The 27,447-nt window shown below is 33.3% G+C and overlaps 3 protein-coding genes and 1 long non-coding RNA gene across 10 annotated transcripts; 2 read left to right on the forward strand and 2 right to left on the reverse strand.

The window, feature by feature from the left end:
- Positions 1-150: 150 nt before the first annotated feature.
- On the forward strand, positions 151-1,129 carry LOC112212855. 2 transcript variants are annotated; one of them, XR_002946687.2, is made up of 2 exons: positions 151-283; positions 349-1,129. It is a non-coding gene; the product is annotated as an uncharacterized LOC112212855 (long non-coding RNA). The 2 variants fall into 2 exon arrangements; XR_002946688.2 differs by having other exon boundaries at positions 158-290.
- A 1,389-nt stretch (positions 1,130-2,518) lies between these two features.
- LOC100747053 (GA-binding protein subunit beta-1) lies at positions 2,519-5,472 on the reverse strand. 3 transcript variants are annotated; one of them, XM_012385657.3, is made up of 8 exons: positions 5,112-5,472; positions 4,614-4,716; positions 4,378-4,536; positions 4,112-4,309; positions 3,708-4,044; positions 3,349-3,624; positions 2,994-3,226; positions 2,519-2,908 (listed from the first exon to the last, which is right to left on the reverse strand). In XM_012385657.3, the coding sequence occupies exons 2-8, from the start codon at positions 4,674-4,676 to the stop codon at positions 2,651-2,653; spliced, it is 1,524 nt and encodes a 507-aa protein (XP_012241080.1). In that variant the 5' UTR covers positions 4,677-4,716; positions 5,112-5,472; the 3' UTR covers positions 2,519-2,650. The 3 variants fall into 3 exon arrangements, with proteins under 3 accessions (XP_012241080.1, XP_012241079.1, XP_033176611.1); XM_012385656.3 differs by having other exon boundaries at positions 2,994-3,271; positions 5,112-5,467; XM_033320720.1 differs by lacking the exon at positions 5,112-5,472 and adding an exon at positions 4,919-5,090 and having other exon boundaries at positions 2,994-3,271; positions 4,614-4,828.
- Positions 5,473-9,304: 3,832 nt separating this feature from the next.
- LOC100747288 (cytochrome b5-like) lies at positions 9,305-10,733 on the forward strand. Its single transcript, XM_003489497.4, has 4 exons — positions 9,305-9,763; positions 10,046-10,174; positions 10,266-10,339; positions 10,427-10,733. The coding sequence occupies exons 1-4, from the start codon at positions 9,644-9,646 to the stop codon at positions 10,461-10,463; spliced, it is 360 nt and encodes a 119-aa protein (XP_003489545.1). The 5' UTR covers positions 9,305-9,643; the 3' UTR covers positions 10,464-10,733.
- LOC100740218 (transient receptor potential protein) lies at positions 10,595-26,547 on the reverse strand. 4 transcript variants are annotated; one of them, XM_003489524.4, is made up of 18 exons: positions 26,396-26,546; positions 23,887-24,105; positions 23,040-23,184; positions 22,664-22,759; positions 21,985-22,127; positions 21,116-21,317; positions 20,830-21,000; positions 20,362-20,596; positions 19,635-19,787; positions 19,325-19,470; positions 19,054-19,160; positions 18,685-18,818; positions 18,394-18,523; positions 18,071-18,266; positions 17,823-17,987; positions 13,870-14,092; positions 12,268-12,696; positions 10,595-11,731 (listed from the first exon to the last, which is right to left on the reverse strand). In XM_003489524.4, exons 2-18 carry the CDS (start codon positions 24,039-24,041, stop codon positions 11,193-11,195), a joined length of 3,369 nt encoding a protein of 1,122 aa, XP_003489572.1. In that variant the 5' UTR covers positions 24,042-24,105; positions 26,396-26,546; the 3' UTR covers positions 10,595-11,192. The 4 variants fall into 4 exon arrangements, 3 of the variants coding, with proteins under 3 accessions (XP_003489572.1, XP_024223421.1, XP_033176610.1); XM_024367653.2 differs by lacking the exons at positions 10,595-11,731; positions 13,870-14,092 and having other exon boundaries at positions 12,525-12,696; positions 26,396-26,547; XM_033320719.1 differs by lacking the exons at positions 10,595-11,731; positions 12,268-12,696; positions 13,870-14,092 and adding an exon at positions 17,522-17,693 and having other exon boundaries at positions 17,746-17,987; positions 26,396-26,547.
- Between the last annotated feature and the right edge of the window lie 900 nt (positions 26,548-27,447).

The following is a 27,447-nucleotide window of genomic DNA, read 5'->3' on the forward strand; positions in this document are numbered from 1 at the left end:
TCGCGGATTTAACGAATTATAAAAACAAACCCGATTCTTAATGAATTGCACACGAACATGTGTACTCTACTCCATTTAGATTCTGTCACACCGTTTATTGTAATTTTTACATGGCCTTATACTCTATGGTGCTATACATCAAACACAGTAAACACGCCGACGTTTCATAGCAAGCTGAGATTGTGCGACTGCTGCGATCGATCGCGAGAGTCAGAAACACGAGCGATGTATACCTATATGCAGCGTAGAGACAAGACTCCTTGTCGACACCATTATGTTACAAGTAAATGGTAAAAATGTCCTTTTAGTCGTAACGACTATTTTTAAATTGTATTTTTCCAATTGTAGATGAAAGAATATTTCCGAGCAATAGTTTTGTTCCTTTCAACAGGAGGTGAAACGGAAATCCATTGAACAGATCGATAAACAAAGTTTTTAAAATATGAAACTTTGTGGTAGACGGTGCTGCCACGAGTACTTTCAAATCGATAGCGCGGGAGACATTTTCACAAGATTATCGATTATATGCTTGTTTTGTGAAATTATAAACTTCGATCAACAATTTTGCAAAGTTATCACGTGCATTTCGTATTTTATATAATTTAATTCTATCAAATTCGTACAAACATGGTATAATATATCTTGAATAATTATTCGGTGTATATTATATATACGTCTATATTTATTCACCATGTTTATTGAATCGTTAAAAAAATTGAATCACGTTTTATAAAACTATTTTTACTGTATCTATTCGGTATTGAATAGCATAACAATACAAATAATTCGTGAAATATAAAATGTTTATTTTCGAGTGAAAGTTTACAACTTTGCATCAACAACTTCTATTATCATTATTGTATTATATAAACGTTTATATTTACAACATATATTAAAAAGTCATAATATTATGTAATTTGTTGGATTCAATAATATTTGACACTTGTTAATTCTCTTTCATACATTCTACACTTCGTCATTTGTACCTGAGTGGACTACTTTCTTTTTGTCTGCTGTACATTTTTCTATTTGCCATTCTTAAGCTAGAAGTTTCAATTATTTAGGATTTCATTCGAATACATAGCACCATATAGACTGTTAAATAAACAAAGTAACTATTTATAATTTTGAATTATGTTTTAATTGGGAATTACTGATAAAATACTTGAAATGAAATCTTATTTGTATGAAAATATACAGAACGATAACAGTAGTTATCGAAATAATATGTAAATACATTTGTTAATCAGACTCTATTTTATATTTATATTTGCTTTCCACATTTTATGCTTTCGATAAACTGTTCATAAAAAATATAGCTTTTTCTGATTGAAAATTAATTATAATTAATCAATACAATATACTACAATTTTGAATCATTATGTACCTTTGATTTACATATATATGTAAGTGATATATACGATGTTTCTTGTCTACTAAACATTTATAGCATTTTTGTTTTAGAAAATATAAAGAGACAGGTAATATTCATTATATCAAATTTTGTTCATAAAACTTTTTATTTTGATAGAAATCTCCTATTTGTTTTATTTTTCATATAGTTCTAATTATTTAACGACATTATAGAATAATTTCATAATTATTATGTAACCTTAAAATATATATAAAAATTCACTATATATAAAATAGATCATGTACAATTTAAAAACGTATTTTATTGTAGTATTATTTATTTTTATACTATTTTCCTAATATTGCTTAGAAATGTGTGTTTAGTGGGAAAATGATGTAATTTCGAGAATGAAGAAAATACTGTTTACTGATAGTAATTTGTAATAAATGTAGCTAAAACAATAAATAAAGTGTTTCTTTTATTAGTGTGATGAATGTATAATTTAATGTAAAAAAATAGTTTGAAGATAGTAATATTATATTATGAAAGAGATTATAATCAATTGCAAGATATTATGTGGAAAGCAAATTGATGCTTTGTATATATTTACATTTATTTTTAAAAAACATTTGTGTACTGTATAAATCAGACTTAATCACGCATTCACATACACACATGCGTGCGCAAGCACACACAGGCCCGTACGCACACATATAATATGCAGCTTTTAGGAAGTATGCATATATTAAATAATATATGATTATGCCCTGTAATACGACCAACTCAGTTTTCTGATATAAATCAAGAGTATTAATAATACCGATTTAAGGAATCTTGTAGATCCGTAAAATAATCTATACGAAAGTAAGTAGTTAGTAACGAGAAGCTCGTATAAATACTACTATAATGCTTTGAGATAAGACAATGAGAAAATACAGGGTGGTTGGTAACTGGTGGTACAAGCGGAAAGGGGGTGATTCTACGCGAAAAAAGAAGTCGAAAATATAGAATAAAAATTTTTCGTTTGAGGCTTTGTTTTCGAGAAAATCGACTTTGAATTTTCGCTCGGTACGCGTACGGTACGTTATAATGGACCTCACTGTAGATCGTTGTCTCGATGGAAAAATTAAAAAAAAAAAAGAAACTTTATTACCAACCACTCTGTATATTAAAATATTAGAATATAGTTTTCAAATGAAATCTTGTACCAAGCTGAAAAGCCAAGGAAGATATTTTTTGTATATAAAAGAGGGCTCAAGAAATGAAACTTAAGATAAAATATTTACTTATACAAAATCACTTGGATGCCCTTTGCGCTGTAATAGTTTTAAGTTGCTGTTTATATATTTCAGCTTCTTCCTCTTTTTTTTGAAGCCGTTTACGATACTCAGCTGCTTGTCTTCGTGCTTCTGCCAATTGTCTATTCAGTAACGCAATATCCATAACTGGTTCATTATTATGCGTTGGATCATCTTCGACAATTTCTTCTATATCATCGTCTAATTGTAAAATTATTGGTTCCGTCATTTTTGCGGGCGAATTAATGATTTTACTCTGTTAAAATCATTAAACATAAATATGATAAAAGTTATAAACATGCATTAATCTGATTGTTTTCATTTAATATCTGATTTCACACCTCTGATGGAGATATTAAGTTTTTCGATTGTGTAAGTGTTGATACAGGCGTAGTACTAGAAATTGAAGAAATAAACAGTTTTCCAGCTTTATTATCTACAGAAGATCTTTTCAATATATTGGGTCCTCTGGATGTGAGGGTGGGTGTATTATGACTTAAAATTTGATCTGCTCTAATTGCTATCACTTTCCTAGGAGTTCCTTTCTTTCCAGCTACGTGAAGTCGTTTCATTCCTATTGAAGAATTTCTTGTTAAGTTTAGAGCAAGTTTACCTGCTTCTGTAAAAATAAATTATCGATGTTGATAAATATAAATATGTATAGCAAAATGTATATCTCATTAAAGTATTTTGTACCAGTTAAAACAACTGTTCTTCCACTTTCCATTGCATTTTCAACAATAGATGAATCATTATCTACAGGTATCATTGTGATTCCATGTGCTTCTAATAACCTAAATTTTTTGTTGATTCCCCCAATAGTTGTAATATCTTTGCGTTTCTTGCTATTATTAATATTATTTGTATCAGTAATTTCATCCACACCTTCGATTTCTTTTTCTCGATCAACATCAACATTTGGTCCAACATGAATCTGTTGAAAGATCATTCGTGGCTTTTTTCCCACTTGCACTAGATATTTAATAAAAAGTAGTAGTATTATTAATCAAGTTTGACATTCAAAATCTTACTGATTAAAATATCAAGTGATATACCTTGTGTAATCTTTTTTTTTTGTTGTGAATCTTGCTGTGGAAGTTCAAATTTTTGTTGTTCTTCCTCTCTTTCAGATTCTAACTGTATTAAATTATGAGTTGCTACTTCAAGTTCTGCTGAATTTGCTTGATTTTGTTGATGTGCTCTAATACCTATAATTTCTCTTTCTTGTTGCAATATGTCTACTAAGTCTAGCCTATCATGTTCTAATGCAAGACTAATTGGTGTTTTATCAAATTTACTAGTTGCATTTGCATCTGCTCCATGTTCTAATAAAACATGCATTACTTCTACATGTTCCCTTTCTACCGCCCAATGTAAAGGCGTCATTTTTAACTGCAAATGTTTTTTGCATTAAATATATGATACACGAAGTTTATTTTTACAATTTTATGCTAATTACCATATCTCTGCTATCGACATCTGCACCATAATTAAGAAGTAACTGTGTCATCTGATGATGGCCTTCATATGCAGCCATATGTAAAGGCGTTCTATCCACTTTTGTTCTTGCATCTCTTGAAATTCCTGCTCTAAGTAAAACCTCAGCAGTTTCTGTATGATTATTTTGTGCAGCAAAATGTAATGCACTTGTACCCAACTGTCAAAAAATATTATTTCATTATGAATTACTATATAACTGTAGAAGTTTATTATGAAAATATATACCCAATCCGTAGTAAATGGTGCACCTCTGCACATTAGATCACGGACACTGTCAGTATCCCCATATTTTGCACTAAAAAGTAACTGCTTTCCTAATTCCACTATTGATAAGGCATCTTGAGAACGTGCTCGATGAGATACATCACAGGAAAGGATTTCAACCTATGAAGTATGTACAGATGAAACAATATGCCTAAAGAATGATTATATGAAACAGATTTATATGAAATTATACATACAGGAATAAGGGTGTCTGAGTCCAGACCCTCAATATCATTAGTGCAAATACTTTCTGCTTGCATTTTTGTATATTTAACTCAATCCCCTTCTTTCTGATGCACGCTAAAATCAAACGATCCATAATAATTGATATCATTGGGACTTGTTTTAATATAAAAAGGGCTAGTTGTGACCATTCCATTTTTCACTCAGTAATTCGTCAGTGTTGTTCGACCTTGAAGTGCCGGGATCGAAAGTAGGTCGACAAATTAAAATTTGAAGATCAATTCGATAAAATTAACACGATTTATTTATTTTCGCCTACTTGTTCGGAAACGTAGCATGTATATTTTTCAAAATTTTCTTCAGTACAGGATGTTTTTATTTTGCCATTTCAGATTGTGAGGAACTTCCTGTTCCTGTTCATTAAACGGAAGTCCCATGCCATAGGCCCCGTGTTTTGTGCCCAAAAGCGATTCAAGTCGATTGTAAATAACATTGAAGAAAGTTATACTTACGACCAGTACATTATTCTTGCTTTTTAGCAATTTTTCCAACAATTTTCGAGCGCACACACTCACTTTGAGGAATTGTTCCTCCCCTCAGCCTTCTCGATTTACCGTCTTGGTAAAGTTTTATGAAAATGGCGACACCTTGGCGCCATTCCTAATACAATTTTATCATTGTTCTAAGCAGTTTTTAATGTCAATTCGGACGTATTTTTGTGGTTAGAGGTATCCTTTTATGTAAAGTTATAATTTTTTTAGCGCATTTTAATTACTTTATTTGAAATGATACTGAATAGTAGTCAAATATGTTAAATAGAGCGTATTACAGCGCCACATTGTGGTACACGTGAAAAGTATCTTACATTAAACAGGTTAGGTGTATTAAATTCGAGTAAGATTAGGTTACGTTGTAAAGTTTTACTCACAGTTGTATACATACATAGATATGTACATGGCTATGGTTATATACACGTCGTGTATAGGACCGCGATTTTATTTGTATAATAATTTTATTTATATAATTATAGATAAAAAAAGCGGAATAATTGTTGTAAAATGTAACATTCATTAGCTATATAATAAATAAATTGTATGAAATCAAAATATTTGATTAAATGAATATAATAAATATTTATGATATAACGAACATTTACATATATGTATGTTTGCGTACGAACTTTGGCATGAATCTTATATGAATTTTTCTAATCATTTGTATCTAAATAATCAAATAATATACGAATATATCCATATATACACATAAATGAAAATTATGCATTTTACATAGTATGAGATCAAAAGCATTCTGTTTGTTCTTACGCCGTTTCCTAATATCTTATATGCAATGAAAGTTGTGTAAATCGTTCATTTTAAACATATATTTTAAAAACGTTGTTAGTAATACTTTATCTGAAATATGTATTTATTAATTTTCCTGAAATAATACTTTTGTTTTTTATATTCTTTTTAGTTTATAACTTTCCGTTTTTTTATTCTTTTTTTCTCTTCTTCTAGTATGCTTGTTTACATTTCGATCCTTCCTTTTACAATTCGTCCTATAATTAACCCAATATCACAATCTATACATTTTATCATGCGGAGAAAATATATGTATATAGACACAAAGGATGCACATAACTTTGATGTATTTATATAAATGAAAGGTAAGTGGTATGGCTGGAATCACAGACAAGACATAAATTTTATGTCTTGTTTATGGTTATAATTTATTCCACATTACGCTTCATACGACGTTATAATTTATAGAGGGGGTAATAAATCCTCTGAATAGTTGGTATTATAGAATATATTCATATTCGTATATGATCATCAATGAGGTACGGAATAGACGTGACATCTGTGATGAAATCGTGACATCCAATGCTTTTTCGTGTCTCACGTTTTAGAATATACCTGATCCTCCATACCATTTTTGTATCGCATGTGACATTATCGATTCAGTGCAGTAGTAGCACAATCAATGCAAAAATGTTAAAGATTAATAAATCATATAAAATGTATGTATGTATATTATCTTAAACTTAGCAAAAAAATAGAGTTTTATTAAAAGAATTTTAATAAGATTCGGAACAAATTAAATTTTTTGAGTTAAGATGATCTTGATATTTTCAGTGGAAAAATATGTAAAAATTAATTTTTAAAGAATAAATTATATGGCACTATCAGAAGTTTCGTGAGTTAGGGAAAATTCTCGGTGGGCTGGTAGAGATTTGAGGCCGTCCTACGTAGGATTTAATCTTTGTACCAAGAACAATGTGGATAAAGTTATAGCAGTAAATTCTTTCTAATTGTCGTAAACAATAAGAAAACATGTATGCTAGACATCAGGGCCGAGATGCCCATTGGAGAGTTTGGAAAACTTCAGGTCAGTCGGTAGGGATTGGTAATCGCTGTACATAAAATTTAATTAATGAACTAAAAGTGCAGGACCAGTAAAAATCGATCATATCGATAATCTCCCAGTAAAAATTTAAGTTCCAGTCCGTCCCTGGGTACGTTAACAGAAATTAATGATAAAGCTAAAAAAAAAAGGGGTAATATGGTACAAGTTAGCCATATCCCAATTAGGGCAGTCTTACATGATTAATTAATATTTTATCTATTTAATCTCCAACTATTGTTGTCTTATCTTACTACTATCATCTTTAGTTTTTAGAACTTTTTTATTCTTACTATTTAATTGTGTTGTAGTATGATATATGTATATTCGTAATTTCATCTACTTCGATATTTTTAAACGAATATTTATGTTAATTATTTGAAGATTATTTAAATAAAAAATCGTTTTTATTTATTACTGATTATTTATATCCAAAAATTATTTAATATATTGTATTATGAACACAATTATCTTGGCTTGGAAATTTACATCTATATATCATTTAATGATATTGTAAATTGATAGTATTTCTTATTGATAGTAAATTCTTTCGGAATTTAGTCAGTAAGAATGATCAAGATCATTGAATAAGGATACTAATAACATTCGTTATCACAATCTTTTAGTTTGCACTCAGTTTGCAAATTTCTTGAGACATTACTTTTAAAATAGCATAGGGTTCAACAAGTTTCTTGATCAAATATTATTGCAACTTCTTTACATTGAATTTTTCTTTGAATAAAAAATTTCATTAATTAGCAGAAGTAAATTCATCTTTGAAAATCAGCCGACTTTTTAAAGAAATATTTGCAAATTGTAGCTCATCTACAAATATCAATTACCATGAAAAGTTACCTGATACAGGAGTAGAATATCTAAATAAAATTATTATTATTTAAATAATTATTACTATCGATAAATCATAATTATTAAATAATAATTGAATTATCATTATAAAATACACTTTAATTGTAATTGTTGAATATATAGTACATTTGTATTGTAGTGAGAGTGAGGGAACGTAGAGCGAAAACACACACAAGTATGTATCCTCTCCCTAGTATGTGCGTGAGCGTCGCACAATAGTCTAGGCCACCGTTGAGCAAAGAGAGCAATGCGCAGTGTGAAATCTCGTGCTCTAGGCCTCCGGCGAATAACTCACGTGGCGAGCAACGTTATGTGACTATTCGAATAAAGTTCTTTGTAATACCTCTTCAAATTCTCTCCATACCTTAACAATAATAAATAAACAATTCTATTTAGATCTTCTACTCTTGTATATTTTTATGATATAATTATGATAAATAGAATATTTTAAATTCTCAAGAATCACTCGAAATTTTAAAATATTGAATTACCTTAAGAGTAAACCTACAACGAAAAAAATATCATGAATATGTTATTTCTCAAATATTTAACTTTTTCGAAGAACCAAAAATTTATAAACGAAGTAACTGATCTTTTATCAGGTTTTTAATGCAAATATTTCACTGTGTCTCGCGTCGTATTTCCTATTGTAACGATTATACATATATGTATGACGTAAATCTTCATAACGACCTTCGATTCTTCAGAATAATTATTTCACATCAATAGTAGTTATATAAGAGTAAATTATCAACAAGAAATATTACTTAAGAATAGATCGTATAAAATTCGACTGATTTTAGTCATCAGTAACATTCTTCTGTTATCTATTAAGTATATTCGTCGATTATATATATTTGCTGTTTCAATAACAAAATCCAGATGTAATCTTATTTTATCACGACTTAAATAGAACATACAATCATCGCTGCATCAGAGTATCATAATTTACATTCTTTTTCATTTCTTAACAATTTTTTCCAATTTTCGAAATCTTATACTGTATTATTATTTATAAACGTACATTAAATTTGGATATCGATATTCGGAATATCGTTTTACCTTTATTTGATTAAAGAACTTTTCACTGTGTGATTAATTAAAATTTTGGTTAAGAACGACAGGGAGAAGGGTTATAGCAGTATAACAAAGTGCAATGTAACATATGTTGTATTACAAGGTAACATAAGTGTACTGCAAGGTGACTTAAGTAGTAATGTAAGAAAGTATGTAAACCGGAAGTCGTCCAAAGCCGAAAGGCAGGGACTAAGTTTAATAAATAAAATAAATAAATAATAATTAAAATTTTGGTTAATTTATTAATTGTGTTAATGAGAAGAAGAACGAAATATTAAAGGCGTAATGTTAACAAAATTATTAGAGGAGGATAAAATAAGCAAAAAATTAAAGAAGTATAAAAAATAGTACAGGAAATCCCCAGTTAATAAAAAAAAAATGTTACAAAATCATCGAAAGAGTCAGATTAGTTAATCGAATTTCCTAGCACACAACACAGATAAAGCTGAAAATATAATAGTTTTCCTCTTGAAATTCCCAATCTCTCAGACGTGACATGTGTTATCTTGGTTTATCGTATATGCGAAGTTGATCACGTCTGTGTACTTTTTCCTTGTTCATTCAAAATAAATCGCGCTAACTGATATTCCTCCATTCAACAGTCGAGGTTGGAAGAGGATGGATCTCTCTGAAATTGTTTAATTAAATTCATTAGACAAGAAAACTTTGAAACCTATTTCTTTATTTCTTATCAAAAATGAACGAATTACCAAGATATTCGTTGAAAGAAGTGGCGAAACACGATGGAAAAAACGAAGGGAGCCTGTGGATCATCATTAATGATATGGTATATGACGTGACCGATTACAAACATAAGGTAAGCGAGCAAAGATATAAAGAGAATTACAAAAGATTGCAAAAGCGATTGTAAAATATCTTCAAAATAAATGAAAAATAAAGTGAATCGTAATTACATTTATTTAATTATAAATTATCAGGTAGGGAAAAGGAGAAGATATCTTTGAATAATTTTTTTTGCAATATGATATTTAGGGGAAATTGAGAAACTTGTAGCATTAAAGTTGAAAATATTTTTCAACACGTTAAGAGTAATTCTTCGTGTTGGAAATCTTAATCAAAGTTTTAAAATTGATTTCAGCATCCTGGCGGAAAAGAGTTATTGGAAGAGTATGCAGGACAAGATGCAACACGTGCATTCGACGAATTTGGACATTCTTTAGATGCAAAACGTATGTTGAAGACGTTGCTTGTGGGTGAATTAATGGAGGTAAAAATATATAATTTATATTTTCGTATTATCTTTTTATACCTTTTATATAAGTAGTTACAATCGTCGAAATATTTATTTTGCATTATAGGAAGATAAAATAAGTAATAGAAGGAAAGAGAATAAGATCTCCACTAAAATGGAAACGCAGAGAAACAGGAGAGGGTATGAGAAAGAGAGAGAGAGAGAGAGAGAGAGAGAGAAGTATTTTTTACATATAAATATTAACAACAAAATAATTTTCATTTGCAGGTTTTTATCAGTATTATGTTGCAAATGTATAACGTGACACAAGGAAATAACTGGAAAAATCCATTCCTGATTAAATTACATTAATTTATTTTATTCCTTTTTATACTACCAATATACATATAGAGCTAATTATAAATTGCTATGTAGAGAAAGAATTATTATTTTTTTTTAATTATCACGTACAAGTTTGTTTAAAAAAATCGCCTCTTAAAGCTTCTATTCGATGCGAAAGTCGAGAGAATCGAAAGTACATACGTTGGCAGCATGCTAAGTGTATACGAATAAAAAACATGAATCAATCAATGAATTTCGTGAATGAATGTTCATTTGTCTCTAAAACTGTTCTACAATATTGTTCGTTTTGCTGTCTGTCGTTCATTTTATCTCACGCCTACATTAATTCTCGATAATAACTAAAACTTATAACAAATCAGACAATACTAAAGAAGAAAAAATGTAAAAGATAAAATCACATATAGCCTACAAATAAATATCTAATCATTGAGATAAATCTAAATTTCTTAATAAATTAATTAGTGTCAAAGAATTAAATTAATTGTCTTGTCGACGTTGAATGACAATTACTTATATGTCGTTTCCTCAGAAAAAAGTAATAATACACAAAGAAAAAGATAGATACGAGAACAAAAACGGTGTCTCTTTTCTCGATCATTGTAAATTATTATAACTGGAACTCATAACTATAAGACAATTAAATTACCAACGTCTTCACTCGTTAAACAAATTTCCTGCTAAATAAGGAAATTTAAATCCATCCACCCATTATCTGGCCAGTTGCCTTCGATTTTCCCCTCAATTTTGTCGTAGCTACCGGAACATTATCCTCTGGTGCCGCAGGTTTTGATGGCTCGCTGCTCGATTCCTTTTTCTTTTCTCCTTCATCCTTCTTTTCTCCTTCATCCTTCTTCTTTTCTTCCTCTCTCTTCTTCTTCTCCTCTTCCATTTCCTTTTTCTTCTTTTCTTCTTCTTCCCTTTTCTTTTTCTCCTCGTCTTCGGTGTTCTTCCTATCTCCTTTCTCTTTTTCCGGCAATGGTTTTGTATCTGTTGACTTTTTCGCTAAACCAGCTTTGCCCTGAGGTGAATTTCCAACCTCTCCTTCCTTCGGATCCTCGGGAATCGGCGACGGTGCCCTAACTTCTATTGAAACTGCTTTCTCTCCACCTTTCTCCAAGCTACCACTGCTCAAAGATTTCAGTAGAGTCTTTTTCAAAATCGGCGTTGCATGGACAGGCTCGGTTACAATTCGAACGGATTTTTGCGATCCTTCAACATCACTCTTACTTTCTACAGTCAACAAAAAATAAAATTACAAATGTACTTTATTGTATGCAATTGATACTAAGAACTATTCGAATTAAAATCCAAATTAATTAATATTTTAGGGTTACAACGGTGCATGCTTGAATAATGTTCGTTTGAATAATTTTTTTCCAAATATGTTATGTAAGGAATTTTTGTATCTCCACTTATTTGATAAAAGCTTTATGTTTTAGTCCCAAGATATAAGAAGAAGCTAACATCTTATTAAAAAAAAAAAAGAAAAAAGGGAGGAGTAAGAAAAATATAAAAATGTCCGAGACAGTCAGAGAAGAATGATTTTCCTTCATACCTAATTTTTTAAATAATTAATTTTGCGTCAACTGTAGTGAGCTGATTTTACAAGGTCAGCTAAAGGACATGGATCGCATCTCTGCACGAAGGAGCTGTGTCCAAGTTAAGCTTTTAGAATTTAGGAAGCTTCAACTTTATTACTCTAAATATTATTTCTATAAATAATAATAATAAGGTGGACATTAGTATAGAAAAAGAGATACACTTACCCCCCTCCTCCTTTTGCTCTGGAATAGGTCTTGCCCGACCTATCATGAATTTCGCGTAGGCGATCCTCGTGGTCGGTGATACTTCCAATAGATTAGGATTGTAATCAACCAAACGATTAGGATCTAACGAGGCCAAGTCCGAATTCTGAGTTTGTAAGTGCCTACGTATACTGCGTCGCGTTTGTTTCATAGTGGCCTCGGTCGTGCTACCAATAGGATCCTTTGCGAAAGTGTTCTTCCGGACCATGGCGTTCCAGTCTTTCTTCTTGCTTCCGCTACTCTTACGACCAATAGCCTTCGCGATTTGACTGAACACATCTTTAGGTTCCTTCTCACTCTGGATCACGGCGTTCACGATACCCTCCACTATACCGATCTGGAAGTCCTTTTGCAATCGACGTTCCATCACACGACCTTTCTTGCCAGATACTAATGAAAACAATTATTATTGATTGTCATTTATTATTAATAGCAGGTTGCGGATTTTTTACATCTACAAATACAAAATGCACATATGTTTGCAACAATATTCAGTAGTTCGTGTTTACATTAGATATTTTTAGACGCGTTTATAAAAAATATCATTTTGCATAAATATCCGCACTTCATTAGCCATATTACTTGTATCATTTTAGTTGATTTACTTTCTTACGCGACAGAAAAGATTTGTCTTTTAGGTAAATTATAATCTTTCTCAAGTTCTTTACACTTATGCTCTGACAAGCATACAGTTTGAATTCCTGCGTATTTTCGAAGTGGTTAAAAAGATTCAAATGGTCCCTCGCAGAGTTCGTTCTGATTTACATTTCGATTCGATATACATTTATTGAATTTTAATATGTATGCGTGGTATTTTGTTTAACAATCTTTCTCCATCTTTCACGCAACTTGAATATTCCATTCTTCCAGAACCTCTCAGATTTTTTGGCGAAAAACTTTTCAATATGACTTTTTACGTTGATCAAGGAATTACAAACACTATAGTAACATTTTGTTTATAGCACAAATTGCTTTCTTTACTGTTTTATTTAACAATACTTAACATTTTTATAGCATTAACATTTATATAACATTTACATTTTATATTTATGCCGCATGAGGTATGTAAGACGCGAATTCGCGTCTGCAGTCCACAAAGTGTTAATATTAACGTGAATAATTCTATATCTTTTATATCTTGAAAGAGGAGATGAGTGAGTACATATTTCTATATTTCTTTGAAGAAATTACTCATATCAAAGCTTCATAGTATATACATACACCTGGATAATGTAATATCAACTACTGCAAACATAATGTTCGTTTTCAATTAAAGATAAACCATTCATGTTTCAGAACTTTTTGTGAGATATAACGTAAATAGCTATCATATCTCGAACAACAACAAGCAATAATCGATGAACAATCAAGCAATGAACTCATTCTAATATTGTCAATCGTAAATTTAAAAGAACAACCGAGTATAACTAATTTTTCGATATTTTATCGCTGTAATCTAAGATATGAATCATAGATATCAAATAATATTCATGGATTGCATAATAAAATAATGAAACAGGAATGGTTGAAGGTACAATATGGCGGAAGCAATTTGGATCTTACGTGCGGCATCCTGTTTGTCGAGCGTTGGTGTTCTCATTCCATTTTGTCGAAGTATATCAATAAGCTCGTATCGTAACGTGGAAATGTCCTGTCTGATCTCCATTACGTCGTCTTCGGTGATACCGAACTCGTCCCGTTTCCTTTGTTCCGCAGTAACATAACGTCTGATGAGCAATCGCATCACCGTGTCATGTCTTGCCAACGCTTTTTCTCTGGACTTTTTCTGGAAATTATTTGTAAAGATTTCTTTTAGTTCAGCAGTGGCGATTTCACGAACATTAACGTAGAATCTTTACTACAATTAGTTTATTTACAAAAAAGGGATTAAACAGATGTTGGTTAAACAGGAAACGATGGTTGTTTAACGTGAACTAATCATAACGTATTATAATTATAATTAAGACATATTATAACGTATTATAACGTATTATATTATAATAATATTATTATATATATTATTATATATTTATTATATTATATATTATATTATAATATTATATTATAATAATTATAACGTATTATAATTAAGACAACTAGATAGTTAATTCGCAACTCTCGTCACCACGGATCCAACGCCCTCACGACAACACAATTCGCACTCTCTGGCTTCTCAACTCACACTGACTTTGTCCTTTCGTCTTTGTCCTTTGTCCCTTAGCAACTCCTTGTCTTTTGTCTTAGCCCCACCACGCACGTGTTCCGCAACCACTCGTGGCTATGGTCACGTAGACCTTTTCCGCGAAACTATTCGATCGAAGAATCGACGATACGTTGTTGAGCCTGTCGACACTTCGGCTTTCTCGCGACATTCTTTATAGTTCGCCCGATATCTCTTAGCTCTTTCGTCTACGATACTACACTCGGCTATTTTGACAATTACATCTGCCCTCAGATGTTCTCATCTTCGCCAGTTTCACTCGCACCACTGATTTCAACGATGTCCCACCATTTCATATGATTAACCGCCGTGGAAGTCATTTCGCAAAACTTTCACTACGCCCCCGTCTTGTATGTTGTCGCCTTCTTGCGTCTCTTGTTAAACGCCCTTCACCGACAAGAGGTCGAATTGATAGCTCGCCTTCGCACTACCTGAAATTTTCTCGTAACCGCCTCATTCTCGCTTTTCATTCGCCGCTTAAAACTAGCGCTAGGCTTTATTTATTCGATTGTACAATTCGCACGATACTCTGTACATCCTACGAAAACTTCATCGCAACCGACCGTGTCGTCTCCACTCGCTCGTATTAAAGTTAATTCGCTGTCGGTGTCTATCAGCGCGGTCAATTCGAAATTTCGAGGAAGGCGATCTTAACGCCTTTACCACACTTCATCTGTAACAATCGCCATGCACTACAGACCTCTTTAGGGGATTCGCTCAGGTTGTCGCACTTCGATGCGATGCGTCCGTACCCTCTACACTTAAAGCACTTAGGGCCTATCGACTTGTTTGGACAATTTACACTCATATGCTCTTTGTCACCGCAATTGTAACATCTTGTCTTCTTCACTGCATCTCCAGATTGACTGGGCTTCTTGTTTTCAATTTTGATCGACTTTGCTCTGCGACACTTCTGTTCCTCGTACATAATTAAACTTTTCCTTAACGCTTTGATTGACATAGCACCGTACAGTGTACACTTGTTGCTTTCTTCGTCTACTATTCCGTCTACAATGTATTCCATTTTTGCTTCCTCTTCCATATCCACAAGGCTGGCTATTTCAAGCATGCGATACATATAAGCCAAACATGTTTCATCACTTCTTTTTCGTTTCTCTGAGCCTCTGATGCACTTGTCGACTATTATTTTTCGAAAATTTTTTAATCAGCCCTCTCTTCAGCTCATGCCAAGTCACTTTTTTGCCGAGCATTTTTTTATTTTTTTATTTATTTAAATTTTACAATTTGTCCAGTAGGACATTTGGTAAAATATTATAGCTTAGTGGTATAATAATATAACATGTTGGTGGCTACTCCCAGCGGGGTACCATCTTTGCGTTTGTTAGGTTATATCCTTTGTGAAGTTCTAGCATGGCACTCGAAACTCGCAAATGTTTTTGCTGATCCTTTCAGCAGTCTCCTCACGTAAATCGCCTTCTGTTCTTCTGACCACATGCACATGCTGCAGTTTCCTCGAACGACTCGAACCATCGCTCCACATTTGTCGCTCAACTGTTATCACCACTGAACGACTCTAATACGTCTTCGTCGTATTTGATGTCAATACGTCTTCGTCAATGTCGAACCAACACATGCCTTTCGATAGTATTTGTCACAGTTCTGGTGCACCCCCGCGTGCCTATCCTGCATTATCTTACGTCTTTTTTATTGCCTTCATTCTCACCTTCGTCGTCACTTTCTTCTTCCGACGATGTATCGTTTTCATTCATGGCCGCTTGCAGCCGTGCGCGTAGTTCAATTTTTCTGCCCGTTGTTTTTAACCTCAAACTAGCGAAGCGCGCTCTGAACTCTTTCGTCCTCAGCTTCTCGAGGTTTTCGTCTTCATCTCAATCGCGTTCAGCTTTCTGCACGTTTCCTGAGCCTCGCTGGTTTGTTGACTCTTCACCGTTTGTTGATCCCTTAAGATTCGATTATCCAACCTTACACGCTCGATTCAGCCTGCTGATCAATGCTGACTTTGCACGGGATATTGGTATGCGAGCTCACTCTTCAATTCTTCCAGCGTCAAACTTTCTTCACTTGATAATTGTTCGTCTTCAACGTTTGCCATTTTTTATTTTTTCAACACTACACTAATTTCAACGGTCAACGATATCGTCTCCTATCGCACCGCTTACAGGCAAATCCAAAACTAGTACGAATAGTTCTGTTAAACGTTTCGTTTTCTGTCTTGTCCAACGCCGGACGAGCCTCCAAAATTGTAGGATCTTTATTACATTCAGTTTATCTAATAAACGTTTATTTAATAAACGGATTAACAGATGTTGGTTAAACAGGAAACGATGGTTGTTTAACGTGAACTAATCACAATAACGTATTATAATTAAGACAACTAGATCACCACGGATCAAACGCTCTCTCTCGACAATGCAGTCTGCACTCTCTGACTTCTCGACTCACACTGACTGTTAATTCGTCTTTGTCCCTTAGTAACCCCTTGTCTTTTGTCTTAGTCTCATGTCTTTTGTTTTGGCTCCACCACGCACGTGCTTTACAACCGCTCACCACAACAAGAGTCACGCAGGCCTTTTCCGCGAAACTATTCGATTGAAGGACCGACGATACATTGTTGGGCCTGTCGGCACTTCGGCTTTCTCGCGACGTTGTTTATAGTTCGCCCGATATCTCTTAGGCCTTTCGTTCACGATACTACATTAATATTACAATTCTAAATTCTTATGTTAAACATTACCCTTTAGATTTAAACATTAGATTCAGCTAATACCAAACAAATGATAATCATTTATTATTCATGATATAGTACCACGCCAGAATAATTTACTTATAATACTCAATGAGAATTGATTGTAAACTATTTCCAAATAAAAAAAAAATCTTGTCTGTCTTTAACAGTAAATTCAACTGTATTCAAGAGTTTCCATCCTTAAGTTCCTTTATACTTAAATATTTCGTCCTTGAAATCTTAACCGTTTCTTCTCTTTTTATGACTCTTTATCTGTTTTCCTTATATCTCTTCTTCTTCTTCGAATTTCTTTGCTCCTAATCGTTTCACATTTTTAATTTTCTTTGTCCTTTAAGTCTCTTCATTCCTACATCTTTTGTTATTAAGTCCAAAGTTCCATTATTTCATGTTACTACTTTATTAAACTACTTTACTTCTAAATATAAGTTTCTTTTGTATCTACATTCCACTTTTCTTATTCCTTTCACTTTCCGTAATATTCTCGTTACATTTAACAATCGCAATATTGTAATAATTATCTTTCATTCTATCATTTAAATTAGAACAGTAATAATCGAAGTATGTACACACAATCAAAGATCTGGTCTGCCGCCCGGTCTTCCCGCACTTGATGATCCTACTGAACGTTTTGCCGGTTGGAACCATATTAAATGGAGGGGGCACAGTGTCACCGTCTTCGAAGTAACTCATCCATAAGTGACTCCTGGCGAATTTCCATTCAGTGTCAGCTCTTTCCTACGAATTACATTAGCCAAATGATTCATTGATTATTTAATAAGAATAAACTCTGAATAAAAATATCTTATAATATATTGTACCGAGATGATTTGATAGGAATTAGACATCATGGCAATAAGCATGTTCAGTAACACGATGACGTTTATGACGGAGTAAGAACCGAACATAAGAAGCGCCCAGAATCTGGTGAAGCTTTTTATTCCAGTTAGATCAAACGACATCAGATCTACCATACCGAAACTGGCCCAAAACAGCGACTGCGATGTCTCGAACAAACTGAAAATAGTTGTTGAGAAAATAAACATTTGTGATTATATTAGTTACAAAAGCCACAAGAAGTTTAGTAAAATTGTCAGATAATCTTTTCTGCTTTTTCAACGTGGTTGTTATAGTCGTTACATACTTGGCGAAACGTCTCCAAATTGAACAAGCCTTCTCCTGATTATCAAAATCAGGTAGATCCGGAAAATCCTTCATATGATAACACTTCTGTTTCTCCAAATCCGCATAATACCACATTAGTTGATTCATTCCTAAATTAAGCAAGACCTTCCATTTTTTAGTCCTTTTATTATTAATAATGATAAAAACATTTGAACTTTAGAATTCTTAAAGCAAGGTGATATCTTTAGTTTGGAAATAGATTAATGAGTTTCAAGGACTGTGAATAAATGAACATGAGAAAGCAGCTTACCGCAGCCAAAGGCGAACAGCACCAGAGTATAAATGAAGAAGAACTTGATAATGTCTATTATCATCCTCCCAAGGGAAATTTGAAGTGGCCCGAGGTGAGGGTTCACGCTGAATATGTGAACTAGCTTCAAAAAACTGAAAACAGGCTATAGTTTTCATTTCAAAATTAACCCCACCTTCGTTCAACCAAATATTTTATTATTTGGTTTGCAGTGTCACTGCAATCACTAAATTAAGAAGAAATGATCTTTTCTAATAAAAAGAAAAAGAATGTCCTTTCGGTCAATCGTTTCAGGTAATCATTCTCTTCAGAATTTCATTTTTTTAGTAAATTATCGTAAATGAGTAAATCTGGATAATACTGTGTTACCTGAAAATCATACCAGCTGCGAAGGCTCCCTCAGAAAGAAGCATAGGGTCGAAGGCGTGCCATTGGTCTCTGGGATACCAAGGATCTAGGCCATTCCAGTATTCCCTCTATTACACAAATGATATAGAATAATCATTATATCTTCGATTAAATCAAATGGTACTATTAGTTCATGTTTGTAGAACGTGATATTAAAAAAGACGCTATAAGGTACGTAATAAGAGTAACTTTCTTTTCATTAACAATTAGAAAGTAGAAAAAGATATATTACCTGAACTACAATCCATGCGGTTATTCGTAACATTACCCAAATCACGTAAAACATATTTTGAATGAAATCCACTATGTTCCAAAGGTCTGATATGTACTCCAGCAGCCCATCCGACCATAATGATCTCATTTCGCCTATTACCAGACCTAAAAAATTTAAGCTAGTTATCTCACTCGTTAATCACCCAAAAATAAACGACAATAAACCAAACTGCACATAAACAATTTTTAAAGTGAAATAAAATAACGTAAGGGAGGAAATATTGATTCTTTCTCTTGTTTTAAGCAAGCGTTCATCAAGGTCTGTTTACTGATTACGTAGATGATGACACCGGATTCGACGAAACCAGGAATGCAGCCACGTTCCCGTCTCTTCCATCCGGCCAGTATCTCGTGCATCCAGGCGTTCCCAAATAATTCGATTACCAGGTACTCGATACGTTGTGACGCCATCCCGAGAAGCACTAACGCAAATTCCAATCAGCTCGAGTCCTCGTTGCTCATTATAACTAAATTTCTAACAATTAATTCTTTTAACCGCCATCCCTTCATTGAAAGGTTTGGCGGAGAAGCTGAGCGAAAACTTTGTTCTTTTCCAACGCGTAATTAGAAGTCGAATGTTAATTTGATTTCTTATTTTTAGAACAACGATAAATTTGTTTTCCATTCTATTGAGTTTGAATTGTAGAATTTGTTGTCTCATAAAGGTTGTTCATCTCGCTATTATTTTAACTATTACATTATTGTTGTTTATTGAATTATTTAATAGCGTTTAGTAGTACCAAATTATGCAATCATTGAGAGAATTTGGAAAGCAGGAAGATTTAGATCTGTGGAAATTCAGTAACAAATTTCAGAATTGCAGAATTTTATATATAAAGATTAATAGATTTTATGTATAAAAATAATAGAAAAAGATTTTATATATAAAATTAATATAAAACTTTTTTAACAAGTTGTAAATATTCTGAAATCATAATGAAGGCAAATTGATAACTTTTTTGTAGATAAAATTGATCATAAGATAGAGAGACTTACTTAAGAAGAACGCATAGGAAGAGGAGTGACAGATGAATTTGACGAAAGGTTTCTTCATGAACAGACCCATTGGTGACGTTGGCGAGAGCATGTAGATTGTGCTGTACACTGGAAACATCGCTCCAAGCTTCCCGATCTCTATGAACTGTCCGATCATACTTTTTCTTCGAAAGCCAGGCAAACCGTCGTACCATATAGCAGCCAGTAATTGTTGAACGTTTGGGTGAGCCACAAACTTTGGTCAAAAAATTAAGAAAAGATTAAAGATATCGTTAAAAATACTTACTATTAATCATTTGGAAACTGAAGTTCTATCAATTCATCGTCAGTTATTCATTTATCAATCTTGCAGATATTGCATTAGTTGTTTGATATCAAAGTTGTAACAAATACAATAATGTTATAATAAGAAAATGTTGTAAATCGAATTTGTAGATTTACTTTATATAAAAATATAACTTATTTCACCTGTTTCTGTTTGTATTTAATAGCAAGCTTGAGTCGATCCAGGGTTTGTCTTTCTCCAGGTTCCCAGTTTTCGCCATGCGGATTATAATTCAACATTACCTCCAATTCCAGAGAGGTACGAGCGTGATCCAACAGGGCTGTAGCAAAATTTTGTGTTTGCTCCCGCATCTCCTATGATAGAAAATTAATATACGAATTAATTGGTAAATGATCTTTAATATACAACTATTTATCCAAAGCTGTTGTAATAACAATGCTAAGGGGTCGTAAATTAATTTATTATTACATTATACTCGAAACGAAACTCTTGTTCCATATGACTCAATCGACGAAGTTCCCAGGAGAGTTCGAAAGCGGTCAGAAGAGGGTCCCTCGATGATAAGGCGATTAAAGATGGCGATGTAAGCGCGCGATACGCGTTTATTCGCGCCTGAGAATGTCTCAAAGAATCCTGTTCGCTGGATGTCACGCACTCGTCGCAACCACATCTTAGGGAAAAATGAAACGAATGAAAGATGTTGATAACGAAACATTATTGAATAAAGAGTATTAAAAATTGAATAAAAATAGTAGAAAATTGTTAGTAAACAGAAGAGTGAGATGTTTGAAAATTTTCAAAGAATTTTGAAAAAATGATATTTTTCATAAAAGTTGAATGACGAATGAAAGGAAAATTAATTTAAAGTTAGAATAAATTTGTCTATAGGGTGGTTGAAGGTAACTAAAACGAGCGTAATACTATTAGTATTACAGTGAAGGCAAAAATCTAACCTCAAATTCGGGCTGTCATATTTTTTAATAGAATCTAATGCAAGCACGTTACTGCTCGGCACGTTTTGAGATCAGCACGTGCCACTTCTACAATAACATAATTAGCACGTTTAATCGAATAACTGCACCGTAAGCGGCAGATGAGTATTGGCATGAAGCCAAAAAACATAGAATAACTGGTCTAGTTCGATTTAAAATATTCAAATTAACACTGTTTTGGCCGATTTTAGACAATTGTTCATAGATAGATAGCAAAATCTAAAAATTAAAGAAATTTATTTTCGTTTAAAGTTCAGAACTCTTGGTCTAAGTGTATGCATGTAATGAAACGAATTAATAACGACGATGCTTTGTGAATGCATCTATTTCATTGTAAAACGATACCTGGCATCATGAGGAGTGGGAAGCGTGGCGCCGCGATCTAGGAGGATTTTTAGAATTTCGTAATTGTTCTTATGTGCTGCCAAAATCAGTGGAGTTATATCTGGTGTAAAGTTCGACGATGATCTGTCTACAGCTTCCCAACTCTGCAGAAAAATCCATAAAATGGTAAGAAAAATAAATGAATTTGTGTGCTTTATAATAGCGAAATTTTCATATCTGTTTTCTTGAAATTTATAATATTAAATTAGGAAAATTACGAAATTCACAAAATTTCATAAAACTCTGCAGACTCGTCTTCGAAGAATTTCAAAATTTTAGTACCATTTTGTATAAATAAATCTCTAATTAGATTCACAAACATAATTGAAAGGAATGACGAAGATCATTAGCTCTTTATCTATAGATCAAAAATATCTACATATAATCTTGGAACTAAAATTTAATAACGACAAATCAATCTCTGATATATCGATCTCAAGTTTTTAAAATATAAATATTATAGAATTTATTTTCAGTAGAAATGAATTGGTCCATTGTAACATAGGAGATACAGAAAAAGTCAACTCTTAACTCCTTTACATAGGAAGACTACGAATTTATCAAGTGAGACGAGTTAGCTTGTCTTCCTCAGATTAATTGACGAAAGAGAGAATATTTTATCTAAAAAAATTAATCTTACGTAAGGTTGACCAGGCTCGTGTATTTTTTCCTCCCATTCGAGAAGGATCTCCACAGCTTCCACGTACTCTTCTTTTATGGCGTGTAAGAGTGCATCCTGAAGGAAGAAGCAGAAATTATGTTGGTCGTGTACTATGCTTTTAAACGCATGGACCCACCGGTAGAAACTTTATCGATATTGTGCGTTATATGCCACCATTTTTGTTGTATCATCCGTGTATTGTATAGCCAATTTACAACACAATGTAATATTATCTATTACGTAACTTAAAGAAAATAGTATCCGAGAAAAGATCGATGATTTATTAACAAGCATAATAAAAGAGCAAGAAAACTCGTTGTAAAGTTTAATTGTTAATTATTTTGGAAAATGTTACCTTCACTTGAATGCCTAAGTCGAGAAGTAGTCTGATGAGTTCAACATTCTCGTTCTCAATGGCGGCGATCAGAGCGGATCGGTTAAGAGGATCCACGCAGTTGATGTTGAGGATCTCTGGATGATCCTTGTTCTCTTCCAATAGTCTGATTCATAATGTTTAATTTTTTCTATAGAATTTTTACATTTCCAATTTTTCTTTCTTTTCGAGACGATCATAATAAAGTTTTAATTTTAAATGTTTAAGTATAGGTTATGGATCTCCAGCTTCACATTATCAACTATTTCATAATCTTATAATTTTAGATCGTCAGCTCTATTTTCTACTTATAGCTACTTAATCTACATTAATATATATTTATCACCTATATATGCAAAAATCTCGAAAACATAAAATATTCTCTAACAATGTCCCCCTGAAGGCTGCACAAACTTCAAATTCAACAAATAGAAACTTAAAATCAAAAATATAAAATTCAACAAATAACTCGTACTCGTCACACTTTTTTAATAAATCCTAAATTTAATAAAACCTTGATAACATGTTTCGAGGCTATCGAAATCGGTGAAATATACCCTATTCCGCATAATTACTACCGACATGTATGCACGAAATCATATTGTGTCGCGTAGGAGGAATAATCCTTTTGTCCCTTTGTCGTCTCGAATACCATCCTTCGAGAAACGAATGCTAAGTAGCAGAAGTAACGAAACAAGAAATCAAGCAACGATCCTCGCTCTATGATACTACGATTCTCTCAGCTTCGAGATCGATGCACCCTTCCCCCCTCCATCATTCTCGTTGCCATCCCTGACGATTTATCTTCCGGACAGACACGAAGGATTACCTTTTGACAGTGGCACAATCACCTCGTTCCGCGCTGAGCAGGAAGTGCTTCTCAACTGGGCCAAGACTATAGTCCGAGGGCGGGTTTAAAGATTGCACCGATGGCGCTCTCGCCTCGTTCGCGAGAAGATTCTGCTGCGATTCTGATGGATTCATCTTGCAAGACTCGTGTCTCCCGCGATACTCACGTGCACTGGTTCATCGATCACACAGGAACAACCTACGAACGTTGAATGTTTGTGAAATCCAGGAAGGTTCACAGTTTCAAATGTTTATTGTTATTTGGGTGTATGTTTCCAGGTCGGGTGAAGAGATAACGGCAGATAAAAATTGTATAATGAAAGTTGCATGGATTTTGAAATTCCTTGCCCAACCTCCTGGAGGATACTGACAGAGAATCGTATACCAGTATGGAAGATTAGATGAACACATGAGATCATATATATTATTCATAAAATGTGAGACATATTTGAGACAAAGAGCTTGAAGATTCATTTACAATTGTATAATCTCAATTTAGAATTGCCTTTCTTTTGGAGTATGTTTAAAAAGATGTATGGTGAACAATGTTTGAACAGATTAGTAATTATGAATTAAATCTTAAGCTCTGATAGCATAATCTCAGAACATTATTCACAAAATGTCATGGAAACGACGTTATACGTTTCAAAAGCTGAAACAGTATATGGGTACTATCTCGGTGCTACAATAGATTACAAGTAAGTACGTAAGTTACAGCAGTACGTGGGCGAATGCGATCTCGATTTGTGATACGACTTCCTTCGTAATATGTTTAGAAAATTGTATATAGTATATCATACACAATATGATGGACGAAGAAACGTTTGCAATTTGTGGCGACACTTAGCGACGGAACTTTCCGACGGCTTCGCGACACAAATCGCTACATCGATATCCCTACGGTACTTTCGCCGAATATTCGGAAGAATGCATACGCGGCAACGGTCGCAGACGTCTAACAAATGCGAGCGTAGTGGGGATATCGAGGAGAAACAAAGAAAAGAATCCGTTTGGTTTTGAACAAAAGATTCATTTCGTTTCGAACAGCGAAGTGCGAAGGGTCTAGTGTAATAGCGAAGCAGACGCATTCGAGAAGCGTGATTGTTGATTGTTGACTGTTAATTATTAAATAAACTTTATTGTTGGATATCGAGAGTATTTCTTGGGAACTTGCATCTAACATGCACCTTAAATTAAATAAAAAGTGTGATAAAGAAAATTCATTTAAAAGTGTAGCATTGAGATTTGAAATGTACAGGCAGCTGGAAAGTGAATCGAAAATTAACTTGACGGATCGCGGTATCCAGATTAAGTTCCCTTAGATTAAATATCGAAATTGAATTATGGATTTCACGGAGGAAATGCGGAGCAATCGATAGGTATGACGTATATCCACGTTCATAAGATTATCTTCGGATCATTACAAAGGAATCCTGTATTCTCTGCTCAATCCGAGAAACTACTTTCCCTTTTGTCACGATTCCTTTGTCTTGCGACTTTTTCGCTGCATATGCAACTGCATGAACAATATGAAAGTAATATAGCTATATTCTCCTATAGTAGAGCAGTTTCGCAGTATTAGGTTCATCGAGAAGATTATGAAAAATACTAAGAAATGTTCATTGCTGTTAAAAACCTTGATCGATAAATTATTTCAGAGCAAGATGTTTCGTAAAAGTTACATTAGAAAAATTTGTAACACAGCTTTCACGAGCTTCTTTAGAAAGCTTTTTTAGATTACGGCTTTTACAAGATTATTTTGATAAGAAAAATGTTCAATACTGAAGATCAGAGGCATTGAAAGAACATTGTAAAAGTAACAATGAAATGTTCAATAACGAAAAGATAAATTGAATCGCTAAATAAATGCAAGATAATCGTAAATCTAAATATTTCTTTTTTTTCGTACTATTATCACGTATATTACTTTTTCTTTTGTTTATCTTTAAATTTTGTTAATATAAATTACTGATAACATTGAGTTTTACTGACGTGTAATTGGTTCAATGCAGATTCAAATTTCAACTAGAATTCTTTTTTCGTGGAGAATCTTCTGAAATTGTGTGTTCGATTACACGAAATACGGTCACATCAGCGAAACAATTCCATTGACCAATCAACATAGATGCAGTCATCCAAGAATCGCCATCCATATACAGATGCGCTAGTTACAATAAATAGTAACTAGAAGATAGTTCTAGATATAATCGATAGATTTAATCGATAATTTTAAGATATTCTTTTGTTTTTATCCCTAGCCGATGTAAGAAAGTGCAATAAAGGTTATTCAGCTCAGAACGGTGTGATAGATTTATTCAAAGAATAAACTAATAACTATTGTGATCCTACCTCTAAATATAGAAATAACAACAAATTTTCACAAGTTTAACTGGACTCAACTTACACCACGGATTTATCGATCATTTTAAACTATTCTAAACGAATCCTCACTACATCTACACACTATACACACACGTAGTGAGTCGTACCTCGTAGTTTCTCTAGATCAACGTGAACCGATGTCGACCATCGCGATCTTCGTCAACTCAATCTTCGATCGACTCAACGAACTCCTACTCTACTCTGGTCTACTGGCCTCTCACTCGATAGCTGCAATCGTTTCGAAACTTGGTCACAAGTGACAGCGGAATAAAGCCGTGCGTTCACCAAAGCTCTGGATAGTTGGTCGAAGCCATAGGACGTCGGTCAGCTGGGGCATGGATTAGGCACAAACGCGTGGATCGCATCGAAAGAGGAACGCCTAGTGATCACATTGTGTATCCACGTGCACGAGATCCGAAGAATCTCGCGAGTCTATCATAATTCTTCGGATTAATGGACCACGACAAAGAAAAAGCACGGAAGAGGGGAAGGGATGTTCAGAGGCAGTTCAGCCCCGATCGTTCTTCTTCGTTTGCTTCTGGACACGAGTTAATATGGCAAAGGAGGACTACCGGAGCTCAATGAAACCCGCAGAATTTTTGTCGTCATTTATGAGGATGTGTTTGTATCGTATGGTGTACGTGTAAACAGCTTCAACGAATTTCCTCCGGGTTGATTGGGAGAAATAGCGACATTTAGGAGGGTTAGTAGTTTGGATGGTTTCCTTCTTTCTTTCCCTATGAAGTTTCGCTTGGTTATTTTGGCTTATTTCCGTTTTAGTGGTAGATGGATTTTTTCATGATGGCTGTTCTTTATGGAAAGAGTAAATCGATTCTATTCTCATTATTATTTCCATGTTATCCATTGTTATTTGTACGAAAAGGTGAATGCTGATTGCTTGAATGATGCTTCGAGAAGAATCGGCTTGGGAATTGGAGATACTATCGTTGGAAGAGTTCAAGCTTTATCAGCATTATTTTGCATGCGTGAAGCATATTGTGCAGATAATTAGCTTGTGTAAGTGAAACCTTCTCATTTTTTCAATAAGGATGTTTCCTTCTTTCTAATAATATTTTCCTCGTTTTTAATAGGACTGAACAATATTCTGTGCAATTTTATCAAGCCCTTCGAAAAGAAATTACGATTGTATTAGTCATCC

The sequence above is a fragment of the Bombus impatiens genome, unplaced genomic scaffold, assembly GCF_000188095.3.
Source record: "Bombus impatiens unplaced genomic scaffold, BIMP_2.2 scf_0332, whole genome shotgun sequence".
In the NCBI taxonomy this organism is placed as follows: Eukaryota; Metazoa; Arthropoda; class Insecta; order Hymenoptera; family Apidae; genus Bombus; species Bombus impatiens.

Excerpts from the sequence above, each read along its gene's own strand:
- LOC100747053 (XM_012385656.3), bottom strand. The coding sequence starts at position 4,676 with ATGCAAGCAGAAAGTATTTGCACTAATGATATTGAGGGTCTGGACTCA. Across the intron at positions 4,537-4,613 it reads ACTCAGACACCCTTATTCCT|GTTGAAATCCTTTCCTGTGA; the intron begins GTATGTATAATT and ends CATACTTCATAG. Across the intron at positions 3,272-3,348 it reads AAGAACAGTTGTTTTAACTG|AAGCAGGTAAACTTGCTCTA; the intron begins GTACAAAATACT and ends TTATTTTTACAG.
- LOC100747288 (XM_003489497.4), top strand. The coding sequence starts at position 9,644 with ATGAACGAATTACCAAGATATTCGTTGAAAGAAGTGGCGAAACACGAT. Across the intron at positions 9,764-10,045 it reads TGACCGATTACAAACATAAG|CATCCTGGCGGAAAAGAGTT; the intron begins GTAAGCGAGCAA and ends AATTGATTTCAG. Across the intron at positions 10,175-10,265 it reads TTGTGGGTGAATTAATGGAG|GAAGATAAAATAAGTAATAG; the intron begins GTAAAAATATAT and ends TTTGCATTATAG.
- LOC100740218 (XM_003489524.4), bottom strand. The coding sequence starts at position 24,041 with ATGAATCCATCAGAATCGCAGCAGAATCTTCTCGCGAACGAGGCGAGA. Across the intron at positions 23,185-23,886 it reads GATTGTGCCACTGTCAAAAG|ACTATTGGAAGAGAACAAGG; the intron begins GTAATCCTTCGT and ends ATTATGAATCAG. Across the intron at positions 14,093-17,822 it reads GGCAGACCAGATCTTTGATT|AAAAAGTCCAGAGAAAAAGC; the intron begins GTGTGTACATAC and ends AATAATTTCCAG.